Raw genomic sequence first — 24,921 nt, forward strand, 5'->3', positions numbered from 1 at the left:
TCTGACTAATTAAGTAGTCAATTGAACATCTTCTAGTCTAGAGTGTATTTGCTCCCAGAGGTTTCTCCAAGTGTTGTGTTTTCACAGTGTAACACAAAGCCAATATAACACAACACAAGGCGATAATCTTCAGCCAACACAAACAGTCTGGGTGGACAGCAGCCATGACTTCCAAAAAGCAAAAGACCAAATAAAACAGACGAAAACAATAAACAGGAAGGCATCAGTGAAGTCCACGTCAGGCGGGTGGAGTATAGGATAAGACACACACACACACACACACACACACACAAACGCATGCACGCACACTAACACACACACACACACACACACACACACACACACACACACACACACACACACACACACACACACACACACACACACACACACACACAGAGCACACACACACAGAGCACACACACACACACACACACACACACACACACACACACACAGCGCATGCAAACACACACACACACACACACACACACACACACACACACACACACACACACACACACACACACACACACACACACACACACACACACACACACACACACACACTCCAAACACACTCAGTGCAAACACAGGCCTGGTAGATGCCAGCTGTGAAAAGATTGGGGAGGATTATGTTGGGACTGCTTTGCTTTTTCAATTTCAGTTTTTAATCATTTCTTCATGTCCCTGTCCTCAGCACATGCACCCTACTACTAAAACACACACACACACACACACACACACACACACACACACACACACACACACACACACACACACACACACACACACACACACACACACACACACACACACACACACACACACACACACACACACACACACACACACACACACACACACACACACACAGACACGCACATGCACGCACACCTCAAAATATGAAATAAGGACTACATAAAAGAAAAAGGGGACACAAACTATTGAGTCAAATAATTACTTTGTATGCCTCAGGGACTACTGAGCTGGTAGCTGGTTTGGGTTGAAGTCTCTCACAGACTTGGTTGGAAACTATGAGGGCCAGGGCTGAAGTTTCCTAAAATGACCCAACATGGGCTCCCCCATTAAAACTGCTTTCTTTATTTTAATCTCAAGTATTAATTAGAAGCCAATTTCTCTCTCTTTCTCTTTCTCTTTCTCTCTCTCTCTCTCTCTCTCTCTCTCTCTCTCTCTCTCTCTCTCTCTCTCTCTCTCTCTCTCTCTCTATCTCTCTCTCTCTCTCTCTCTCTATTCAATTTTGAAGTCATTAGTCACAGTGAGTGACTAGATGTACAGGCAATGAAGTGATGCATGATATGTAAGTTTAGTAACTTTCTCAAAATGCATGCAGCCCTTTCACAAATTTGATCTTCTCATGAATAATTAAAACCAAAAAACTAATATTTACTGATTTGACCAAAGTACAATAGGAATAGCCAAATATGCCTATGAAATTCAAATGGATATTCAAATGGCATCTACTCATTTGTGAGAAGCTTAAATCTCCAAGTCATGAATGAATACTTAGACACTGATTGTGCTGGTAGATATTTGTGAAAAACGAAACATTTGCGAGTGATCAGCATGAATTCTGGAAATAATCTACTAAAGAAATGACATGCTACGTTTAAGACAGGGTGGGAAGAGCACACACTGGCAAAATCAAAGGAGGCAAAACAGAAGGCATCAACTTGCTGTTGAGATCTCCCGCTGAGTGTACACAGGATCTGTTGTAGTAGCAGCTGCATCCAGGCCCTCCTCTACCTGATGCTCTGTATACAGGCAACAGGCAACACACACGGACCAGCAATGCATGTAAACACATAGGCACGCATGCACTCACTCACACACGCACGCACCCATCTAGCCACTCTCGCTCTCGCTCTCTCTCTCACACTTTCTCTCTCTCTCTCTCTCTCTCTCTCTCTCTCTCTCTCTCTCTCTCTCTCTCTCTCTCTCTCTCTCTCTCTCTCTCTCTCTCTCTCTCACACACACACACACACACACACACACACACACACACACACACACACACACACACACTCCAATGGACTCGCACGCATGCACGCACGCATGCACACAAATAAACAAGCACACACACGCCCGCGGTAGGGGAAATGCCTTGTGTCCGGATCAATAGCACAGAATAGAACTGTAGCGTGCCAGACAGGCCAAAGACAGAGTGTAGTGGTGTGTGTGTGTGTGTGTGTGTGTGTGTGTGTGTGTGTGTGTGTGTGTGTGTGTGTGTGTGTGTGTGTGTGTGTGTGTGTGTGTGTGTGTGTGTGTGTGTGTGAGTGTGTGTGTGTGTCTGTGTCTGTGTCTGTGTCTGTGTCTCTGTATGTCTGTGCGTGCGTGTGTGCGTGTGTGTGTGTAGAGTGTGTGTGTAGAGTGCGTCTAGAGACATGACAAGAAAGAAAGTAAGAAATAACTCCTGAAAGCAAAAACCTAAAAGCAAAACAATAGATTAAAAAATATTTCCAAGTTATTGTTTACTAACTGACTAAATGTTGCATGTAGTCTACTGACCCACATGTCATTTTTAGTTCATGCCTGCAGTCATCCAGACATGTGTTGGCTACACACTGGAATGAAACGGGCAGGCCCGCCGACAGGGGGGGACAACCGGGCTTTTTGTCCCAGGCCCAAGGATAAGGGTGGCCCAGAACTGGGCCCTCATTAAGTTTGTGATTAATGGTTCTATTTCATTTCAAAATCAATTGATTTTTGAGAGAAGGAGAATGCGCTATATTTGCATCAAATAAATTATGCAGATATTTTGCCTTTCCTGTCCTTAAAAGGGATCAAGAACCCCCATCTCCCCCACCCCCAGTGCACAAATGGTTTGGTCGGTCATTACGAGAAAGAAAAAAACGGCTTCAACTTAACATGGCTCGTGCCAATTTGCCAAGGTGTCTGAAGACGCAGTCGTTCAAACCAGTAAATGAAGGAAAGGAGAAAAATAGAGGAAGACACCAGAAGCCCCAGGAATTCAGTAAAATATTCTTCAGACGATGCAGGTACTAACAGGCAGAGAACCAAGCAAAAGTTTCCCTTCATAAACAGACACGCACTGCACTGCAGCATTCATGTTTAAAAGATGATCAGTCACACTGATAAACACAATAGAAAAGGGGCATGGCATTTATAACCACAATAGCTTAGTAAAATTGTGTTTCAAATCTGCCCATCAGTGACCTTAGATAAGAATATGCACATTAGCCCGCAATCATACCGTGATGAGTTGCGTCGCGTGAAGGGAGAGGGCAAGGGAGAACTTTTTAAATAGCGCTATTATTATGCAACGCTATAAACGCTTAGCGCGTATAAATCCCGCTTAGCGCAAATGCTAACACATTATCAACCTGTTAACTTTGTGGGGAGAAATACAGTGTAGATTCGTTTTGCATATACATTTCTGCAACTTGACTTGTTCCTGTGTTTGGCTATTCCTGGTGTGGGAAGACTTTGATGAGGGAGCACAGCACAAGATCTGTGTTCCACTGACGTAGGAGGAAGGGGGGCCCATTGATATTTTTTTGTCCCGGGCCCATCCAAACCTGTCAGCGGACCTGGAAACGGGCTACAGAAATGCAACTTACGGCCACTGTTTCTGTGTATGTTGGTGTTGTTATCATTGTGTCGCCAATATTGTTGCAAATTTCCCTTAACCCGCTTTAACTTAAGACACCTGCAAACAACACCCTCTAAATGCATAAGCCTTTTGTGGGAAAAGGTGTCCTCAGCCTGTAAAAATCTCTGAAGCACATACAAATGAAATAAGTTGCATTTAAAAGCTAAGACCCCCATCTTGCATTAGAATGTGTGGTCATTCAGCTCTAACAAACCCACATTTTTAATTAAATCAAATGTCATGAGCCTGAATGCTGTGTCCACCCATTTTAGCCTAAGGCAACCTGCAAAAACACCTGCTGAATGCCCAGGGCCTTTTTGGGAAAAGGTGCCCTCTCTGCCTATTAAAACCTAAATATCTCAGCCTCAGAAGCACATAAAAACATGGAATAAGTTGCATTTAAAAGTAGAGGTGTAAATAATAATCAAATCCTACGGACAACGATTGAATCGAATCGAATCATATCGTATCTTTGGGCATTCTTCAGTATCGTAAATAATCGAATCGCTGGCCCCTGTCCAATGCCCTTGCTCCATGACATAATGAAATAAAAAAGTAATTGGAAAAGATCAAATCGAATCGTATTGTGAGGAATTCTTAACCCCTTAAGACACGGCATTATAAATGAGCTGTTACCAGAATGGCAATGACCAAGTCGTAATGTATTACTAAAAGCCCTGTGCACTGTCATAGTACTGTAGTACTATAGTAGTTAACTTTCAATGTCTATTACAGTGGGCCACAGGAGGTACGGCGTGCATTAAGGGGCTACGAATCAAAAAAAATGAATACTTGCTTTAAGAAATCCATACTGTATTGTACCGTCATGGAGGCTGTCATGCTGTGACTTACACCTATTTAAAAGCTAAGACCCGCATCTTGTATTAGAATGTGTTCCTTCAGCTCTAACATACCCACATTTTTTATTAAAGAAACCTGAATGCAGCGTATATGTCGCTCCAGGCGCCAAAGGTCAAAGTACGTATAAAATGGGTTAAAAAAAGGCATAACTGGCTTTGGCGTCACCATGGAAAGCCTGCTCCATTTTTTCATCTAATTTGCTGTCTTGTGTTTTGCTGCAATTTTCTCTGGTGGCGCATATGCATAAATTAGGCATGAATTTAGGCTAACGCATAAGAAAAGTGGGAGCCTTGTTTATTTTAATTGAAAGCACCCCAACAGTATCCTAAAACAACCCTCAGACATTGTGTGTGTGTGTGTGTGTGTGTGTGTGTGTGTGTGTGTGTGTGTGTGTGTGTGTGTGTGTGTGTGTGTGTGTGTGTGTGTGTGTGTGTGTGTGTGTGTGTGTGTGTGTGTGTGTCTGTGTCTGTGTGTCTGTGTGTCTGTGTCTGTGTCTGTGTGTCTGTGTGTCTGTGACATATTTGTGCATGCTTGTGTGTTGGTGAGATATTGTTTCGTATTATGACATTGTGCCAAGCTGGATTGGGACAAACACAAACCTCAGAATTGAAAAAATATACAGAGTTTTGTGTGACAAAAATCGGGCTGAGTAACTACCCACCCAAGACAACAGAATGGAAGGCTGAAGAAGAAGAAAAGAATGGGGTTGCACTTTACTTGACGCCTTTGTGAGTCATACGTATGACACAACAGTATCATAATAGTGTCAAAAGAGTGTCATGAGACAGTCATGGATGAGTCATAAACATAATGTCAATATCATGGTCATGAAATCAATATCATGGTCATGAAAAGTTGACATTGTTTGGGGTGTTTTTACCGTAACCAAATGACTGCGTTACGGCACTGTTATGAAGCGTTATACATAGGACATACAGTGAAAGAAAAGAGAAGACCCATTGGGAAACTCCAACTCCCATTGTCATTGTGACACAGCACTCCACAGCACGCAAGTGAACACTGCACACTGCACACAACGAAATTGCATTTATGCCTCACCCGTGCAAGGGGGCAGCCCTCAGTGGCGCCCCATGGGGAGCAGTGCAGTGGGACGGTAACATGCTCAGGTTAGCTCAGTCATGGAGGAGGATGGGGGAGAGCACTGGTTGATTACTCCCCCCACCAACCTGGCGGGTCGGGAGTCGAACCGGCAACCTCTGGGATGCAAGTCTGACGCCCTAACCGCTCACCCATGACTGTCCAGACGTAGGACATACGTAGGATGCCGGCGTCAAATTAAGTGCTACCAAAGAATGTTACGTAGGTAAGGTACAAGGGGGAACAAAATCTCGAAAGATTGTCAAGAAATACGACTAGAATGAAATAGAACTGTAAGTCGTATGGGTGAAAGGAACCTCAATTCAGCTGTAGTTGAAGCTGAATATTTTTGACAGTAATTATATATTTACAGACGCTGTCTGAGGAAAATAAAACAAACAATAAACAACAGACTCTACAGACATTGTCAGGAAGAACACCACAGCCAAGTCCAAGTCATGAGGCTGAAAGGAAGTGAAGTTGACTTGTTGTTGCTGGCCGTGGAGAAAATAGAATGGTGTGCGTAATGGATGAGGGGGAGGGAACAATACATACAGGAGACAGAGTGTTTGGGCAATCTATAGGGACACGATCGATGGCAGGAAGACAGAGATGCAGGAAACAAAAACATATTGCCAATATCGATAACAGGGAGAGAATGAGACACAGAAATACCTACTCTCCATCTCTCTTTCTCTCTCTCAAGCGCTCTCTGTTTCATGCTGTCGCTTGTTCACTCTTTCTCTCTCTGTCTCCCTCTCTCTCTCTCTCTCTCATGCATGCACAGACAAATGCATGCATGCACCCGCTGTGCACGAACACACACACACACACACACACACACACACACACACACACACACACACACACACACACACACACACACACACACACACACACACACACACACACACACACACACACACACACACACACACACACACACACACATACGCACACGCACACACATAGTCTAAGCTGCATACCTTGGAAGTTGCCAACAGAGAGGTAGAGCCAGGTGAGTGCTGGGATGAAGAGCAGGAAGAGGGAGAAGGCCAGGAACTTCCTGCGCCCACGACACAGTCCCAGCATCCTCTGGGCCAAACAGGAAGTGGACGCACGGCAGGAGGTGGGAAGCTGGTGGTCACGTGGTCAGGAGCCGCGGACGAGAGGGGTAGTACATGGCACAACCTGGGGATGAGAGGGGGAAAAAAGAGAGGATATAAAAGAGATAAAGAAGGATTCAACACTCATTGAGAGACTCAACAATCATTTATTGTATCATACCTGCTCAAAATTACAAGTTACAGGTGACTGAATAGAACCACACATTGAAACAGAGGGAGGAATATGCAGACATTATAGAGGGATAGAAAGAGACAGAGAAAGACACACAGAGAAAGAGGGAGGAGGAGAGAAAGTGGGAGGGAAAAAGAGAGGTGCTAGCAAAAGAAAACAAGGGACGGAGAGGGATGGACAGACAGAGAAAGACAGGAAAGTTATGAGGGGAGTAGAGAGGGAAAAAGTAAGAGCAAGATTAAAATGCTGTTTATAGAGGGAAAAATAATTGCACTTCTTTTCAGAACTACTGTAAAAACAAGACCACCTAATCATATTTTGAAACTCTAACATGGGTACAAACTTCACAGGGCCTGTGAAAGGACGGAGGCTTCCTGCGGTGAGGATAAAACATCGAACATATACTGTGGGGGCCTATATTCTGGGAAAAGACGACAGGCCAGTGAGGGAACAAGAGAGAGAGATAGAAAGAGAGAGTACGTGTGAAAGCAAATCCATGGGAGAGAAATCTATTACAGAGAGAGAGAGAGAGAAAGAGAGAGAGAGAGAGAAAGTGAGCATGAGGGAGAGCGAGAGATCTGTCAACACATGCATGATCAATCTGTGTAGATCCAAAGTGTTTCCCCCCATTGCCGACACGCTGTGTTTACAGCTAACAAATGAAAACATGCCAACCAATATGGGCATCATCCATACAAAAAGCCAACCGCAGTGACAGCTGTTTTAGGCAAAAAAGTGATTTTGTGAAGCTTCGCTCACACCCCAGAGATGCGTTTCAACAATTTCCAATTTATTTCGCAAAAAAAGAAATATGTAGTACGTACGATTGTTATGCCATCCTCTGAAAGAATAAACTCCAGATAGAAGGAAGAAAAAAAACGGAAATAGAACCAAATGGTCGGTGGTCTGCCAGCCTGCTCGCTCTGTGAAATACAATACAAAGAGTTGCTGATTAACTCAGTTTTTTTGTCTCTGTTACTCCAACTTCCTAATAGTGGGCCACAAAAAAGTTCCTTTTGCTCTTTAAATAGATTTTCCCAGTGCTTTAATAATTCATGAATGTGAACCAAACTTAAGAAAAAAACCCACAATACATTGATTTGGAGAAAGCACACCCCCTTTCTTTGCTAATGGTTTGAGTACAGAGTAAAAATGTAAATGCAGAGTTAATTTAACACTTAAGAGAGTCTATTTAACATCTTCTCGAGTCTATGTGGTCCCCGGGTACTCTCTAAGTGTAGTAACACTGTTTTTCTGAACTGTGTACGACCTTCCAAAACCACGATGGAGAAATATCACTTAAGTGCATCCAGTAGTGCTGTGATGCATTAGACTGACACATGAGCCATTTAGGGAAAGTATCTAAAGTAAGGACTAATATTCGATGACGAGTCGCTTTGTTTTGCATGGTGCTTCTTTTATGGTTAGTACTTTGGCAGCTGAGAGCAGACACAAAGAGACACCAAAAAGATGGCTAAAAAGCCTCGTTTTCAAGAGGCCTTAATAAATTCACTATCGGTTACAACAGCGCTCACTGCAATTAGCCTGACGCCTGACCCTCTGTCCTTTTCTAATCCCCAACCAAAGAAAGAAGACTGGCCAAATCGAAAAGCAGAAAAGCTTTCTTTATTCTTCTTCTCTTTTACTGGTCATCAAAGCTGGCATCAAGTTAAAACCTGCAAAGGGAAAAAAGGACTCAATCCCAACTTCATACAACGATTCAAAAGTGCAATAAGGGAGGCCAGAGGGCTGTGGAAAAGACACATAAGGTCATCTGAGGAAGCGCCGCTTTAATAAAGTGGTTCTTTCTTAAACAGACTTCTGTACCATGTGGGTACTCAGGATGTAATGGATCTAAATGAGGCCAACCTGGGACAAAGTGTAGCGAGTAAAGCCAATGTCAATTGGTGAAGGAAGGGGCCAGAGGATTATTACTACTGTCAATGATGTTTTAGTAGTACCAAACGTCAGCGTGGTGTAACCACAGCTAATGCCACTATGGCATGGATTTTTGTTGTTGTTGTTGTTTCTAGTGGATTATCTTCTATCTATCCTTAATGCAGCATGTATGTTATAACCTTACTGTCACCAAAATTGTAATGTCTATGTCTTAATCTGTTACTTAAGGCTCTCTGCACTGTCATAGCAATGTTGTTATGATGTAGTTGAGTATTTTCAGCAAATGAATAGGTGAATAGGCCCGCCGGCGACCCCCATCTGCAGTAAGAGGCTACAAAGCATATCCATTTCCGTATGTTAATTATCAATTACTAATTGATTTATGGGCATTAGCTGTGTTTGCACCACCTGACGTCTAAGCCCCCCAATGATGAGGAACTAAACATCTTTTAAGCCTAAAGAGGATTCTCAGTAGAATGCTGTAATGGCGCAATTCGAGGGTGTCCTGGGATCAGATGTGGAGGATGAAGCCAATGAACAATAGTACATACTGTGAACATAGCTGGAAAATAGAACTATACCCTACATGTTAAAAGAGTCATAATACTGTGCACAGTATATAGTCAATAATCATAACTTAAGTCGAAAATATGCTACGTTGGTGTTTATAAGCGTCTGTTTTTTTCACCCGACACAACACTGCATCCCAGGTATAAACTTTCTTCAACACTTCACGCCCTAGGTGTGAACACTCAATTACGCAGCAGACAGGGTGGCATAGGAACCCTAAATGACCATCAAAATATAAAATGCATACACAGGAACTGGACATGTTGGTGTGGAGAGTACAAATGGCCGTAAAGATCCAGTTAATTTTTGTTGGTCGTTAACTATTTTGTATTATGATTGAAGAAATAGGCTACCATCACAGGGACCAGAAATTGTGAAATGCTGGTGAACAGAAACTGCAGGAAATGGTTTAGAATTGATGGGAGAATGAATGGAAATAATAATACTAGTAAAAAAAAAAGAAAATCTGAACAAATATCAAAAAGGAAGCCTATCCCACAAGGAAGATGTCAGAAAGGGATTTGCATGTCAGTAGGAAATTACCCAAAAGGCGCAAAAAATGGTCTATACTGTAGCAAAAACAGAGTGGTTTCTGTTCAACTCTTCAATAATAGCTCAGTCAACGCTCCCATCATTCTGAGAATCAGAGTCCATTATCATCCAACAGACCAATCAAGCTGGACCTTTTCAGTAAAACGCAGTCTCGGGACATGCACAAATAACTAAAAAAATGTACTTTTGGCATGTCATATTCAGTTCAATATCCCTTTCTGAACGTTTTCTAAGTATTTATGGACTGAAAAACATTTGAATATTAATATAGTATTTATAGACAATACATGCGTATGAAAAGAGGCCTGTATCACATGCTGGAAAATTACAAGTGTGTGTGTGTGTCGTGTGTGTGTGTGTGTGTGTGTGTGTGTGTGTGTGTGTGTGTGTGTGTGTGTGTGTGTGTGTGTGTGTGTGTGTGTGTGTGTGTGTGTGTGTGTGTGTGTGTGTGTGTGTGTGTGTGTGTGTGTGTGCGCGTGGGTGCGTGCGTGGGTGCGTGCGTGTGTGCGTGCCTGCGTGTGTGCATGCGGGTCTGTGTGTGTGATGAATCTGTAAAACTACTACACAAATACTCATATGAAAAAATAAAGCACATGCTGATGTAGACTGTAAGTACACCGATGCTTTCTGTAAACAGATCGAAGTGCTCAGTCAGACTTTGACCTAACAGTACTGTTATATCGACATGGAGCATCTGCTGATAGCTACAAGAAAACTGTGTGTGTGTGTGTGTGTGTGTGTGTGTGTGTGTGTGTGTGTGTGTGTGTGTGTGTGTGTGTGTGTGTGTGTGTGTGTGTGTGTCTGTGAGAGAGAGAGAGAGAGAGAGAGAGAGAGAGAGAGAGAGAGAGAGAGAGAGAGAGAGAGAGAGAGAGAGAGAGAGAGAGAGAGAGAGAGAGATGGTGAGAGGGTTCTGTAAGAACCCCGTCATCGATATGTGTGCGCTGTACCTGTCGATACAGTGTATTAATGTGCACAGTATGCGGTGTGTCATCAAATAATCCTGGTGACATACAGTGTCATCTCATTACGGTCTACTGCATACTATAAGATTACAGTGTAGTACAGTACAAAACCCCAACTTGCCTTGAGTTGAAAGAGATAGACAGACACAGACAGAGAGACAAAGTGAGAGAGTGACAGAGACATAGAGTGGGAGAAAGACAGAGAGAGAGACAAAGAGGAAGACGACAGAAAGAGAATGAGAAGAGTTACAAAGCCTACACGAATGAAAGAAGGTTCCAAGGAAATGGAAGCTTAGTTACGATGAGGCCATTTCCTGTATACGAGACTGCATGGGCATGTAGAAAGGCTCTGAGCCAATAAACCTGAGCAGCGAGAGCTGGCTTACTAGAACACGGTGCGGGTCGAGGCAACTGGACAGCAAATCTCCACATGTTGACAGTAAAGCGATGAGCAATCATGACTATTGCTCTCAGGAGCTTACGGGGAGAGGGCATTAGATGGTTGATGTAGAGAATTTATAATATGCAAACGTAGAAGTTCACAGGCACCCTGATGCTGATGGGTGGTGGTGCACCGTCTTGCTATTGGAGACAGAGACACAGAGACATTGACAAACACACACGCATGTACGCACTCACGCACGCACACACACACACACACACGCACACGCACACGCACACACAGAATTTGTACCTTTTGTGCTCACCACTTACAGTCAGTGCTTCTTATGTATCCGCTGACATCCACCTCAAAATGATTGACTAGCTATGTGATTCTGATATGATATTTTCTGATGCGATATTTTGCTGTTACCGTTCTGTTCTGTTCTGTTCTGTTCTGTTCTGTTCTGTTCTGTTCTGTTCTGTTCTGTTCTGTTCTGTTCTGTTCTGTTACTGGTCCAGCCCACTTGAGATCAAATTGACTGCATGTGACCCCTGATCCGGAATGAGTTCGACACCCAAAATGAGTTGGGGTCATTTAACCTCAGTGTCAATACCTTTTTAGGTAACACTTTCTATGAAGCCCATATCTATAGCGCATTATAAGTGCATTTATAACAAATTATAACGCACATTATAATTACTTACAAAGCATTACGACTACACCCATGATGCTTCATGATGTTTTATGTTAACATTATGAATAATCATGAATCTAGCTTATAATGTTTTATAAATCCAAGGGTGTTATGAGTGCTCGTGACTGGATATAAACTACAAGCTGCCTGATGGGGCTTATAGTACATTATGATGCATTATAGATGTGCATTATACAGTGCATTACAGAAGCATCCATAAGAACTTCACTTTACTTAGAGCACACATTGACGACTTATGATCTCACATGGAACATTCTTATGAGCCCTTATGACAGTTTATCATCCAGGTCTGTGCATAGAGGGGTATAGGTACTCATAATGTACTATAAGCCCCATCAGGCAACCAGTAGTTTATAGCCAGCCATGAGCTCTCATAACACCCTTGGATTTATAAAGCATTATAAGCTAGATTCATGGTTATTCACAACTGTTAATATAAAGCATCATGAAGCATTATGGATGCAGTTGTAATACGTTGTAAGTAATTATAATGTAAATGCACTTATGATGTGCTATAGATATGAGCTTTCAGTAAAGTGTTACCATTTCGATTCACAAAAAAATCACATTCGTCATGACTTCATATTAGCCCTCTCAATTGTATGCACAGTCCTCTTCCCCCAGCTCTCCCACCCCCCTCTATATATTCTTGCTGCATTCGGACAGCAGTAGCCACAAAAATACTATCCTATAACACAATAGGGCAGCAGGGTTGTAAATTACAGTAGGACTAGGTGGGGAAAATGCCCCTGAAAGTCCCAAGCATGACTGACCCTGAGGTTTAAAATGTATGAGAGGTGCTGAGAGGCAGGTGGGGTGGTGGTGGGGGGGTAGTGTAGCTCTGGTTTCTCTGTAAGATTCAATGAGTTCTTCTACAGCATGCTGTCGTGTTCCTTTTTGGTGATATTTTGAAAACCATGACGCAGGGTGACCACTTCAATACAGAAGGCCACAGCATGTCTGCATCCAAACTCATTTCCAGTGATTCACTTCCCAGTGAATAAAGGACACTAGATGGCTCCTATGTCATAGCATCTGAGTTACACTGTTTTGCTCTCAACATAATGTATTGCTGCACTATCCACATGCAGCTTTCAAATTTTATATGCTATTAGACTTTGGCCGAAGTGTGCACTTATTCACTACTATACAGTGCAGTATGTAAGTTTCAATGTGTTGTTGCCTATATAGGGTATGACTGAGTATTTCGGATCGTACCAAGAGGCAAAATAAATAAATAAATAAAAACATGAAACACTTTTTCAAGAACCTGTGCACAATAAAAGTGGAAGAGGGGGAAGGGAGCTGAAGAGTGGGGTTGCTTAATATTCTATTCCATAAAAATACAGAAGTAATTGGGGTCCTAATTTAAAAGGCAAACAAAGACCAAAGAGTCGGATGCAGCGGTGAGGCTGATTCAACTAAAGCCCTTAGTGTCCTCCACTCATTAGCCTCAATGGGTAAAATTGCAATTCTTCTCCTAACTTTGGCGGTACATTTCAACTGTAGCATACACAATTGTGTTGTAGACATCAAAACAGTTCTTCCTTTATTTTTTATTTTATTTTTTTTGGCTACTGCAATGCCAATTGTCTTATAAATAAATATGCTGTAAACCAATAGGTAAACTTGACTTTGCAATAGTGTGTGTGCGTGTGTGTGTGTGCGTGCGTGTGCGTGTGCGTGTGCGTGTGTGTGTGTGTGTGTGTGTGTGTGTGTGTGTGTGTGTGTGTGTGTGTGTGTGTGTGTGTGTGTGTGTGCAGGGCCGGTTATAAGCATAGGCCGGCTAGGCGGTCGCCTAGAGCGCAATGTGAAGAAGGAGCGCCGAAATGGCGCTCTCCGATGCATAATTTTGCGATATGGAGGTTTTTTTATGAAGTCGCAATCAACAAAGCGTGGCGAAAGCGCTCCTCACGGCAAAGCGCCCCTCAGCCAATAGTAATATCGCTTTCAACTGTCTCTGGGAAGTCTGTGAACCAATAAACAGACAGTCCTGAGAAAGGGGGCGGGACGAGTGACAGCGTGCGATCTATTATGAATTTGGAGACTCATTCGAGAGACAGAGGGCATGCGCGAACAGCAATGCTGCTCTGCTGGGTGGAGAATTGTTATGTTCTCATTAAACCAGTCATTGCATGATGTAGGAGTTGCAGAGGGTGTTTTGGAAGTATGTGGTTTAATCAGCAACCGTTTGTGGTAATGTAAAGCCTAATAGTTATGAGGCTACTGTTTGGAATTAGAGGGAAAAAGAGCTTTGCTTTTGATCTGAGAAATCGCTAGTTAGCATGCTAACATTAGCCAAGTATGCCAAGCAATGAAATCCAGTAAAGTAGGTGTTAGTAGCCTACTCACTAACACCCACCTGACATCATAATACTTGCTTAGGTTGACCAGCAATGTAAAGTAAGACTGGTGCCATGTTTAAAACAAGTTTAGCTGCCATATCTCCTTCCATCCACTTGAATGAATTACCTGCTTGTTGTAAGCTTAAAAAAAAAACATTGTTTCCAGACCAGAATGACATATAGGCCTACATTAATCATGTAAGAGAACCATGCACAGCATGTTTTCATGCTGAGTGATGTAGTATTGCAGACAAGTGAGGCTATTTACTATATTTTGTATATTATGAAATTCAAAAGCGTGACAGCTTTTCTCCCTTTCTCTCACCCTGTCCCTCCGGTTCAAACACATAGATAGCCCCCTTCTCATTCTCCTACTCACAAATGCACCACTATTTCCAGTACAGAAATGAAATTGGTTTGGAATCATAGACAGCACAAATGTGTAGCTTATTAAAATTGTTATGCTGCCATGCTTTGTGATGCTGTAGGTAGTGTAGATAGGCTATCAATGCAGACCTCCTTGGTAGGCCTATTGTCTACACATGCATTTGACATGCAAATATACTGTACCACTCTCCTGGCATTTCAATTCCATTTTACAATTCAAACACATTGATAACCTCCCTCTCATCTGGGGTTGGGGGCACCACCACCATTACATCCAAGACACCACACAGTGAAGGTACTTTCAAGCAATCTGATGTGTTGGTCGGCTGTCCAAAAGAACCAGAAATCCATTTGATGCAAAACATTGTTCTTGATGCTATTTAGTTAAGCTTACTACCGGTATTACTCTTGTGTTCTGTAAGGTATAAAAGGGGGGGGGCGCCAGAACTCAAACTCGCCTAGGGCGCCAAATAAGCCAGAACCGGCCCTGTGTGTGTGTGTGTGTGTGTGTGTGTGTGTGTGTGTGTGTGTGTGTGTGTGTGTGTGTGTGTGTGTGTGTGTGTGTGTGTGTGTGTGTGTGTGTGTGTGTGTGTGTGTGTCTGTCTGTGTCTGTGTCTGTCTGTACATTTGTAGTATAAAATAACAAGTTGAGTGTGGTTCTGCAGCCTTACCACTGTGCGGATCAGTGGTCACGATCACCATCGCATTGCAAACAAGACCCTTATTTCTGACAAGGGTGGTGGTCTTCCTCACACACACACACACACACACACACACACACACACACACACACACACACACACACACACACACACACACACACACACACACACACACACACACACACACACACACACACACACACACACACACACACACACGGGGGCACACACACACACACACACACAGGCACAAATACACACAAACCGAAAGCTTGGTGGTCCATGTCCCAACATATACGTTGCTACAGTCTGGAGTGCGTACAAACAAACCAAAATAATAGCTAAAAAATTTCTCAACCGACTGACCAGTGCAAGACACCTCTCACTTTTTCTTGTCTCTCTCTCACTGCCTTTCTGCTCCTGACATTCGCTCTGTGTTTCACACTCTGCTAAACTCACACGCAGGCACGCAGGGACGCAGGCACGCAGGCACGCAGGCACGCAGGCACGCAGGCACGCAGGGACGCAGGCACGCAGGCACGCAGGCACGCACACACGGACGCATGCACGCAGAAACCCAGGCACGATTATGGAACTGGCCGCATGGGCCGGTGAGGAGACGGGGGGCCATTTGAGGGTATAGTGTGTATTTGGGCTTTCTGGAGCTGTGCTTGCAGGGTGGGGACAGACAGGGAATCCGATAGAGGGGTATGAGGGGGTCCGTGCCCTAGGCCCGTGGAGCAGAATTGGGTCCCCATTACTCTGTATGTCTTGAGTGGAGGGGCATTTCAGATGTTTTTTCCCGGCCCTGGGAACAAATTGCATTGGTACAGATGACAGACAGCCATTGTAGTTTTGTCCCAATCCATTTACACAAAAAGCCCCTGTCTGCTCCACTTCATGTCACCACAGCTCCATGTCTGAACAGGCTAGGGGGTGGACCTATCTGTCTCTGACTCTCTCTCTCTCTCTCTCTCTCTCTCTCTCTCTCTCTCTCTCTCTCTCTCTCTCTCTCTCTCTCTCTCTTTCTCTCGCTCTCTGTCAAAACAAAGCCTTTCCCTAATCATGGCCACAACACAGCGGCCACAGTAAACAAGGCAAATGTCTTAGTGTCTTTATCACGAATGCAAGACACTGCCGCGACAAACACGGTGGTCTTGGGATTTATTGTCCACACAAAAAATGCTGGGTGCATGTAAGGGACAGGGATGAAAAGTCTGAGGCCCAGTCTGAGCGTTTCCCCCAATCCACTGCTTGAAGTATAACATTATTTTCCAAAGTTTGACATAAACAAAAAAATGGGGTGGTCCTAAACCTTGGCCAATAAGTGGTGTTAACTCAAAACCAGGGGGCGTTGGAGAGCCCCTGGGGGGCCTTGAGAACAAGACAGCTGAGAGGGGGGGCACAAATGGGGGGTGGGTACCGTATGTGCCTGTAGTGGGACCTGAGTGGGCTTGATGAGCGTTTGAGAAGTCTTTAAAGATGCTCATATCCCTATCGTGCCAAGCCCAATGGTGCTAATTGCATTCACACCTGCATGAGCCAATTGCGGATGGGGGCTGGGGTCCCTGGTCTTGGGGCTGTGCTCCTAGCCCAAGAAAAATGATGGGCCAAAGTGGTCTAACCTGGGCCAGAGGCTGAGTCAAAGACGTCTTGAGTCCTTGGAAGTCTTTCACTCGTTGTTATGTGTCCTTGAAAGACTTTCACTCACATCCTCATGTCCTTCAGATACCTTCAGTGTCACGTCCCTTCACTTCCAGAACTCAATCATGCCCCACATAGACATACCTGGCATGGAAAATGAAATGAGACACCCCATTTTCAGCGATATAAACAGCAAAATGCAATTAGTCTGTCAACATCAGTTAACAATGATTAGAGAGAAAAATTGATGCCGTGTTGACGGCTAATGACAATTCTGTCAGTTTTTTCCATGGTGTTCATCAAGCCAAATCAAATTTCCCCACGTGTTTGATTTCTCACCAAAATTACCTCGCTGAGGGAACACTTCAGCGCAATCAACAGCGATAAACGTTAGGCTGCTTTGGGTGATTTATCTCTGGAGATGAGGAAAAGACATGCTATACCGTCACCACATTAATAACATAGACCGACTTAATTTTTAACTGTGATACGTATCTATCCCTTCCCACATAAGCAGGGTTAATAATAATAATACATTTGTTTTGTATAGCTTTTCATGGTACTCAATGACGCTTTCTTCCTGCACTTTATAGTCAAGGCAGTTTTTACCATACATTTACGCCTAGTGCCTTGCCCAATCAAAGGTTGCGTTTTCTGGGAACTTCATATCGTATTTCAAAGGAAATGCTTCAATATGAAAACAGTCGTTCCAATGATGGCAGTCACTTGTCATTTATACAGCTAACCCTTCACTCGCCTTGATGAACAATTGTGCAAAAAACATGGCATAAGATAGAGGATATTGAAGACGCACTCTCAGATTTCCACATATTTACTCAGCCCCAACTCTGTGAGTGCTGTATGGTGCTTCTTCAACACGAGCAGTGCATATTCCTCCAAAAAGAGCTGTGTTAGAGCAGATGTGCTGAATGCCACATAAAATATAGTATATTGAAGCCGCAAAGGAGAGCAGTCTCAGATTTCCACTGATTTATTCAGCCCCGCAAATATGAGTGCTGTACTTTGCTTTTTCCACCTGGTACCACCCATCTTCCCCCACAAGAAGCTGTGTTAGAGCAGAGATTCACTTTCACATTTACCTTGGTGAGGAAACACTTCAGCGCAATGATCAACTGGGATAAAGTTTAGACTAAGGTAGGGGATTTATATCTGAAGATGTGGAAAATGATTTCTCTCACTATTGCCTATTAATAACATATACGCTTTTCACTGGATGCTTAATATCACATACGACAAGAAATACTGTACTGCCTATACAAAGGCATAGTAAAATAACTACATATTTAGTCAAAATTGAGTTTAGACTGAAAATGGTATCCACCTACACCTCATTTATCTTGCTGCAAAGACTCATGGTCCAAATGTGTCCCGTTTTAGAGGTATTGCTAGGTCAAATTTGCAGCAACTACAAAATCCAAAGTAATACCAAGGCTTTGAAGGCATTTTTCGCAGCTTCAGTGTTGGTGTAGTTACCACACTTTGCCTTTGTAGGGCAGTGTAGTATGTTGAAGAAGTTAAGGATGTGGGGCTCAGATGTGAGGCTGAAGAAACAACAATAAATATTTAAGTGATGTCCTTTGCTGATATACTACCATATATCTTGTAATATGTGGAACTTAACACTCAGTTACTAAAAGCTCAGATTTGAACTTGAGTGCTGACCTTTGCTTCATCAATATGGGTGGTACGTCTTACCCCATGAGGAGCGGCGTTAGAGCAGAATTTCATGTTTATGCCACAAACACATTATGAGACACATAGCCGCAGCCTGGCCATGATGAAGCGTTTGCAATCGCAACTCTCACCTTTAAACGGTAATTTTCAGGGCGATGGATTGGGTCAAGCTGAGCTTGGTAGGAAAAAAAATGGTGGAAGGGGGAAAAAGTTGGCCAAATTGAAACGGTGCTTAGCTTTTCCCCTGCCATGCGACCATAAATCTGGTGAGCAAAAAAGTGCAGCAGCAGGGCTAAATTCATTACTGAAGAGAAGAGGGGAAGAGAGGAAGAGAAAAAGATGGATGGCGGAAATGCCCTCTCTCGCTCTCTGTCTGTCTCTCTCTCTTTTTCTCTCCCTCTGTCCCTCTCACTGTCCCTCTCTGTCTTTCTGTACATCTCTCTCATCCCAAACCTGCTTTGTCTGCAGTATATGGGTACAGTGGGGAGGTAAGGCGAGGGGCTGGCTGGCTGGCTCTCTCTCTCTCTCTCTCTCTCTCTCTCTCTCTCTCTCTCTCTCTCTCTCTCTCTCTCTCTCTCTCTCTCTCTCTCTCGTGGGCGATGGGATGGCTGGCTGGCTCAGGTGTGGGGTTTGCTTAACTGCCCTCCTGTTGCCTCCGCCCGTGCCAAACAGTGAGGCGTGCCACAAGACTTAGCTGACTGGGCAACATTGAGGCAAAGGGACACGCCCACACCCACTACCAGATGGAAACATCTAGAAAAAAATACAAATTAAAATATTTATATACATAAGTAAACATGCTTGCTTAGTAACCAACAAAGGAGACATCCGTGTCGGCAAATGGAATGCTCTAGAGGAAATTAGTTAAAGTATCCACATAGATAACGATAAAAATATTACAACAGGCTTGGGATGTTTTCGGTAACTATCTCTCAGGTCTACGCCAGCTGCGATGGGGAAACAAGAGAGCGGTTGGAGGCTGGCATCCCCCAGGAGCCCTGGGCCCGTGGTCACCGGGTTGACTTTGATGGATCACTTTTTGGTTTTGGGAGAGGAGAGCACACAGGTACTGTGTGTGTGTGTGTGTGTGTGTGTACAGTATGGTGCTGTGCTGCTTCACCGTTTCATTCACTTTCACCCACTGCACCAGAAAAAAAGGAAAAGAGAAGAGAGGAAAAAAAGAAAGAGGGACGAATAAAGTGCTGCGCCAACCACTCGGAAGTCCAGCTTCCCATCTGCTGAAGGCTGTTGAAATGGGTGAGGGATAAAATGGTCTGTTTGCTTGCCGTGTGCCAGGTGGCTTTATCAGAGGGCAGGGACAGGAGGGCGAAGGGCAATGCAACATATTTTGTGCCCTTTGAAGGGAGAGACTGTAGAGCCATGTGCTACAGTTATATACTGTATAGTCAGACTGAGAGTTTTCACTTATCGGGATGGGACAACAAGCTAGACAGATGTTATGGCCTATGCCATCGCCAGCGTCTTTGCCATGCAATGACGATAAATAATTAAAAGAGTCGTAGTCCGGAGTACAGATTGTACACTTTGTACTTACATACTCATTTGCTCACACCTTATCAACTGGCATTGAACACACTTCCTCAAATGGAACTCTAGGATATCAGAGGATAGGGACTGATTGTGGGCCCATTGAAAGAAAACAATTCTCTGCCATAATCCTCATCCTAGCCATATCATGATCTGTGTTGGGCCCACCTGAAGCCCTGAGACTGGACCACCTGGCATCAGATGCAAATGTGCAGTATGTATCAGAATGCCTAGAATCAAGCTGCTCAAACTACTAACTGTACATGGGTCATTGTCGTTTTCTCGCCCTAAGACATCAGGTGGAGCAACCACAGCTAATGCCCATAAATTAATTAGTAATTGATAATTGATGTACTGCAATGAATATGCTTCTTATATAATCCACTTAAAAGGGAAAAATACCATTTAATCCATAATAGTGGCTATTAGCTATGGTTGCACTACCCTGACATGTGGAACTATAAAAATATAATTGACCCTTATGCTGTTCCTCATCATGTCCATTAAACAGGCAAAGTACTGCTATTGCATAAAAAGACAGACAGGTAGGGTATCAGAGAAAATAGCTGCTGGTATGCTGAGAAGCTTGACAGAAGTGTTATAGTCTGGAGGACACAGGGCACCTTGTATATTTTTTGTTAACTCACAATTTCTCTACCCACCCACCCCCCACCCCCCACACACTCTCTCTCTCTCTCTCTCTCTCTCTCTCTCTCTCTCTCTCTCTCTCTCTCTCTCTCTCTCTCTCTCTCTCTCTCTCTCTCTCTCTCTCTCTCTCTCTCTCTCTCTCTCTCTCTCACACACACACACACTCACACACACACACACACACACACACACATTCTGCCTGTGGTATATCATGTCTTTTTCAGAAAATGCTGTAGAGCTGCGGGGAAGGTTTACTGACACTGGATGTTTACACTCTACACAAAATAACCCAAGCACTGTCTTCAAAATGCTTTCATGCTTAGAGACGTTGGGGTCAGGAGTTTTTACAGCTTGCACAAAGATTGAATTTTAATGGTTAGCTATCCAACACGACCGCTCTCAAACTAGAGCACATAAATAGACACTTGCTCTCTTGCTCTCTCTCTCTCCCTGTCTCGCCCACACATGCATGCATGCACGAACGATGCATGCACACACACACACACACACACACACACACACACACACACACACACACACACACACACACACACACACACACACACACACACACACACACACACACACACACACACACACACACACACACACACACACACACACACACAAAGGCTCACACAACTGCTCAAACCATGCTGAGAAACCAGGTCCGTGTGTGTGTTTGTGTGTGTGTGTGTGTGTGTGTGTGTGTGTGTGTGTGTGTGTGTGTGTGTGTGTGTGTGTGTGTGTGTGTGTGTGTGTGTGTGTGTGTGTGTGTGTGTGTGTGTGTGTGTGCGTGCAATATATCAATCCACAAAACTGCAGAATCACAATACTGAAACATTTACAAACACACACAGTTCAGCACTGGACAGCGCTACGCCTTCAGGGAAAACTAGCCTGTCTACCCGTAGCCGACCACAAAGCCGACCACTCTGCTGTACGTAACTCATCTCTGCACGACGACATACACAAATTCACCATCAAATCTCGATTACAGTTCGCAACAAAAGCGAACTTGGCCACATGGTATCCAACCCAACACGAACCGTTCTGTATGCTGCACCAGGATCAGCAAAGAGAGACCATGGCGCATATATTACAGTTTTTCTCGATTGCTTACACACAATTTTTGGAATCAGTTCTCGAATTCTCAAAACTCTACACACAAATCTCCAAACCTCACACACAACGGGCAAAACTCTTCACTACCTCTGAAAAATGCACGTCTTGTCTCAAAACAATGTACTCTCTTCTAAAAAGGTAATTTTGTTCTCAAATGACACACACAAGCAGTCATTTTAATACACTCTTATGTGAACCATTGAACACTAATATGCACAAGGTAAAACTCTATACTCAACTTGACACACAGTAGAAACTTATTTTCTTCAGTGTTCTACTTACTAAAGAGGGTATTTTTCTGTAGTAAAATACTGAAATATTGTTTTTAGACTTGGAGTACACAGATGTGTGTATATTTTACATATTTTTCTGACATTTAAAAAATTGCACTAATTTATTGTAAAATATTGGGTAACCACATGAAAGTGATCTCCTGTATAACATATTTTGGAGTTCAAAAACTAAACAAATGTGTTTTCTCACTGCATCCACTCATGTTTTCATCAATATCACATGCAATATGTGTCCTTATGGGGTGAGGATTTCAGATTCTAAACCGGTATGAAGAGAGTCTGCCCATGTGATGAGGAAGTGAACATAGTATGGCGGTTGATTTTAGTATTTTGAATGACAGTGTGTTCAATGCGACAACCAGGGATTTCCTTCATGAAAATTGTGTGTAATCCAGATAATTGTGTGTAGTGGTTTGAAAAGAGTGTGTTTTTAAACTGAAATATGAATGTAAAGAAGGAATTGTGTTTAGTTGGGAAATGGGTGAGATGTTCCGAGAATTGTGTGTGAAGTACCAGAAATTGTTTGGAAGCAATCGAGAAAAACTGTAAATGGTTGCTGCCGCTTACAAAGGACTACACATCGCGCGTCATGATCGCATTGTAGCGTTGACCCTAAAAGAACTGCGCAAGGCAAACAACTTCTCTTCAATTCATTCTGGACGTGTTACATTAGACTGGTTTTCTCTAACAAATGATCAGTGTGATACATTGGGGGATGTCATCAATCATGATCATCCCAAACACCTTATCTGACATTAGTCAGTGAACAGAACAAATCCATTATTCTGGTAGAAATTGGTTTGTTTAGACAGCTACATGAAAACGTGCTTTTCCACCAAAATATTGAAATACCAACCATTGTGTAATGCACTAAACAACTGTGACTACTGTAAAACTATGACATTAATCTTTGGTAGGCCATGTACATAAAATGTGTGTGCGTGGCTTACAGAGATGTGGACTCCCTAAACAATAGGCAAAAAGATTGACCAAATTCTGCTCAGTATCCAGCATAATCGGGAGCCTCTTTACTTGGAGACAGAGGTGCTACATGTATCCTTAAGACACTCAGTGAGCAGTTTCTTTTAGTTTTGTGTAAAACTCCTATGAAATTTGGCTTGTGCTATGATAAACGTCTATCTGTCAATCCAAATAAAGAAGTAAACTGCGTGCGTGTAAACAGCCCTATGTATTACTGTATGTTCTGTCCAGAATGTACTGCATCTGCACTGCAGATGATGCTGCTGTAGCTAGGCCAACAGTGTCATGCTGTGCCCATCTCTTCTGCACTCATCCCAGTGTGTGTGTGTGTGTACATGTGTGTGTGTGTGTGTGTGTGTGTGTGTGTCCATGCGCACACCAAGTGTGCGCGTGTGTGCACATGTCTGCATGTGCTTGCGTGGGTGGTGTGTGTGTGTGTGCCTTGCTGTGTCTGTCACTTCTGGTTTCATCCCAGCCTCATCCTTCACTCTGAGCAATTGCCACAGGTCACTGCCCACCTGTGGGGGAGGGGAGGAGAGATCTGAAATGAAATGCGAGACCCGCCACTTGCCTTTCTAGGGTGAGAGAGGTCACGAGCAAGTACCGCCCGTTCCCTTGTCCGTCACTTGTCAGCGCTGATTTAAAGCATACAGTACATGCTGTTTTTTTTTGTACCTGCTACTCATGTGGTGAATGTACGAGACCTAACCATGTAGACACTGAGATTCAGTTAAAACCATCTACGTGTGACCTGAGCAATCCTGCAAAACGAAATTAAGGACAACATAAATCACCCTAGAGATGATGACAAAAGTCTGGGGGTTCTCAAACATTTTGGGGTCAGAGGACCCTAATAGAGCAGATGTTTTTTTTTTCCCGAAAGACCCCCTCATAATTGCATCTATTGTAATTTTTTGTCAATAATGTGTCAACACGTGTCATTAGTCAATGCAGGTGGGAATAACCAACAGAATATGATCAGATTCCTGTACCTATCACTGAACCACTTCAATCTGCTCTGCTGAAGCCTTTTCACTTCATTAAATTGTCACACACTTTGTCACGGGCCACTTGGCAATGCACTGCCGACCCCCAGGGGACTTTGAGAAGTTAAAACCCTGTTTATACCAATATGGATATGTTTGCAAAAACATCAGTTTGGACCTGCAGTAAAGAGAACTGCAGAAATATTTTCTTAAAATTCCTGTTTTCCTCCATTTCAGGGAACTAAAATCTACCCGTCACAATGGTGTTTTTATTTTGATATGAAAACGAAAAAAATATCAGCTTTGGAAAATATCTGCATATGTTTGACCAACCAGTGTCTAAGTATCTCCACTCTTTGCTACTTTAATCTACTCTACAGTCCGGAGTTGATCTCAAACCCGCAACCTCACAACAACTCTAGAACGGAGCGAAGACATACTGGCAAGTGAGTGAAAAAGTCAAGCTATTACCTACGCTTGGTATTGTATCCCCTTGAGACGCCATGTCTGACGGTATGTTTACTTAGATTCTACAGTACTGTGTACATGTGTTTGCGAATTGCACGCATCACAGTGTCTAAGTACTCTCAGAGCGAAAGTGTGTGTGTGTGTGTGTGTGTGTGTGTGTGTGT

The 24,921-nt window shown here is 43.4% G+C and overlaps 1 protein-coding gene across 1 annotated transcript in view; it reads right to left on the reverse strand.

Annotated features, from left to right (window-relative positions):
- Window positions 1-24,921, reverse strand: part of LOC134463641 (xylosyl- and glucuronyltransferase LARGE1) — a 178,553-nt gene that overhangs the window by 125,002 nt on the left and 28,630 nt on the right. Inside the window, exon 2 of the mRNA XM_063216828.1 lies at window positions 6,580-6,784. Within this exon, the coding sequence (XP_063072898.1) occupies window positions 6,580-6,685 (106 nt within the window). The 5' untranslated portion in view covers window positions 6,686-6,784. The remainder of the gene's footprint in view (window positions 1-6,579; window positions 6,785-24,921) is intronic.

Source organism: Engraulis encrasicolus, chromosome 15, assembly GCF_034702125.1.
Source record: "Engraulis encrasicolus isolate BLACKSEA-1 chromosome 15, IST_EnEncr_1.0, whole genome shotgun sequence".
Classification (NCBI taxonomy): domain Eukaryota; kingdom Metazoa; phylum Chordata; class Actinopteri; order Clupeiformes; family Engraulidae; genus Engraulis; species Engraulis encrasicolus.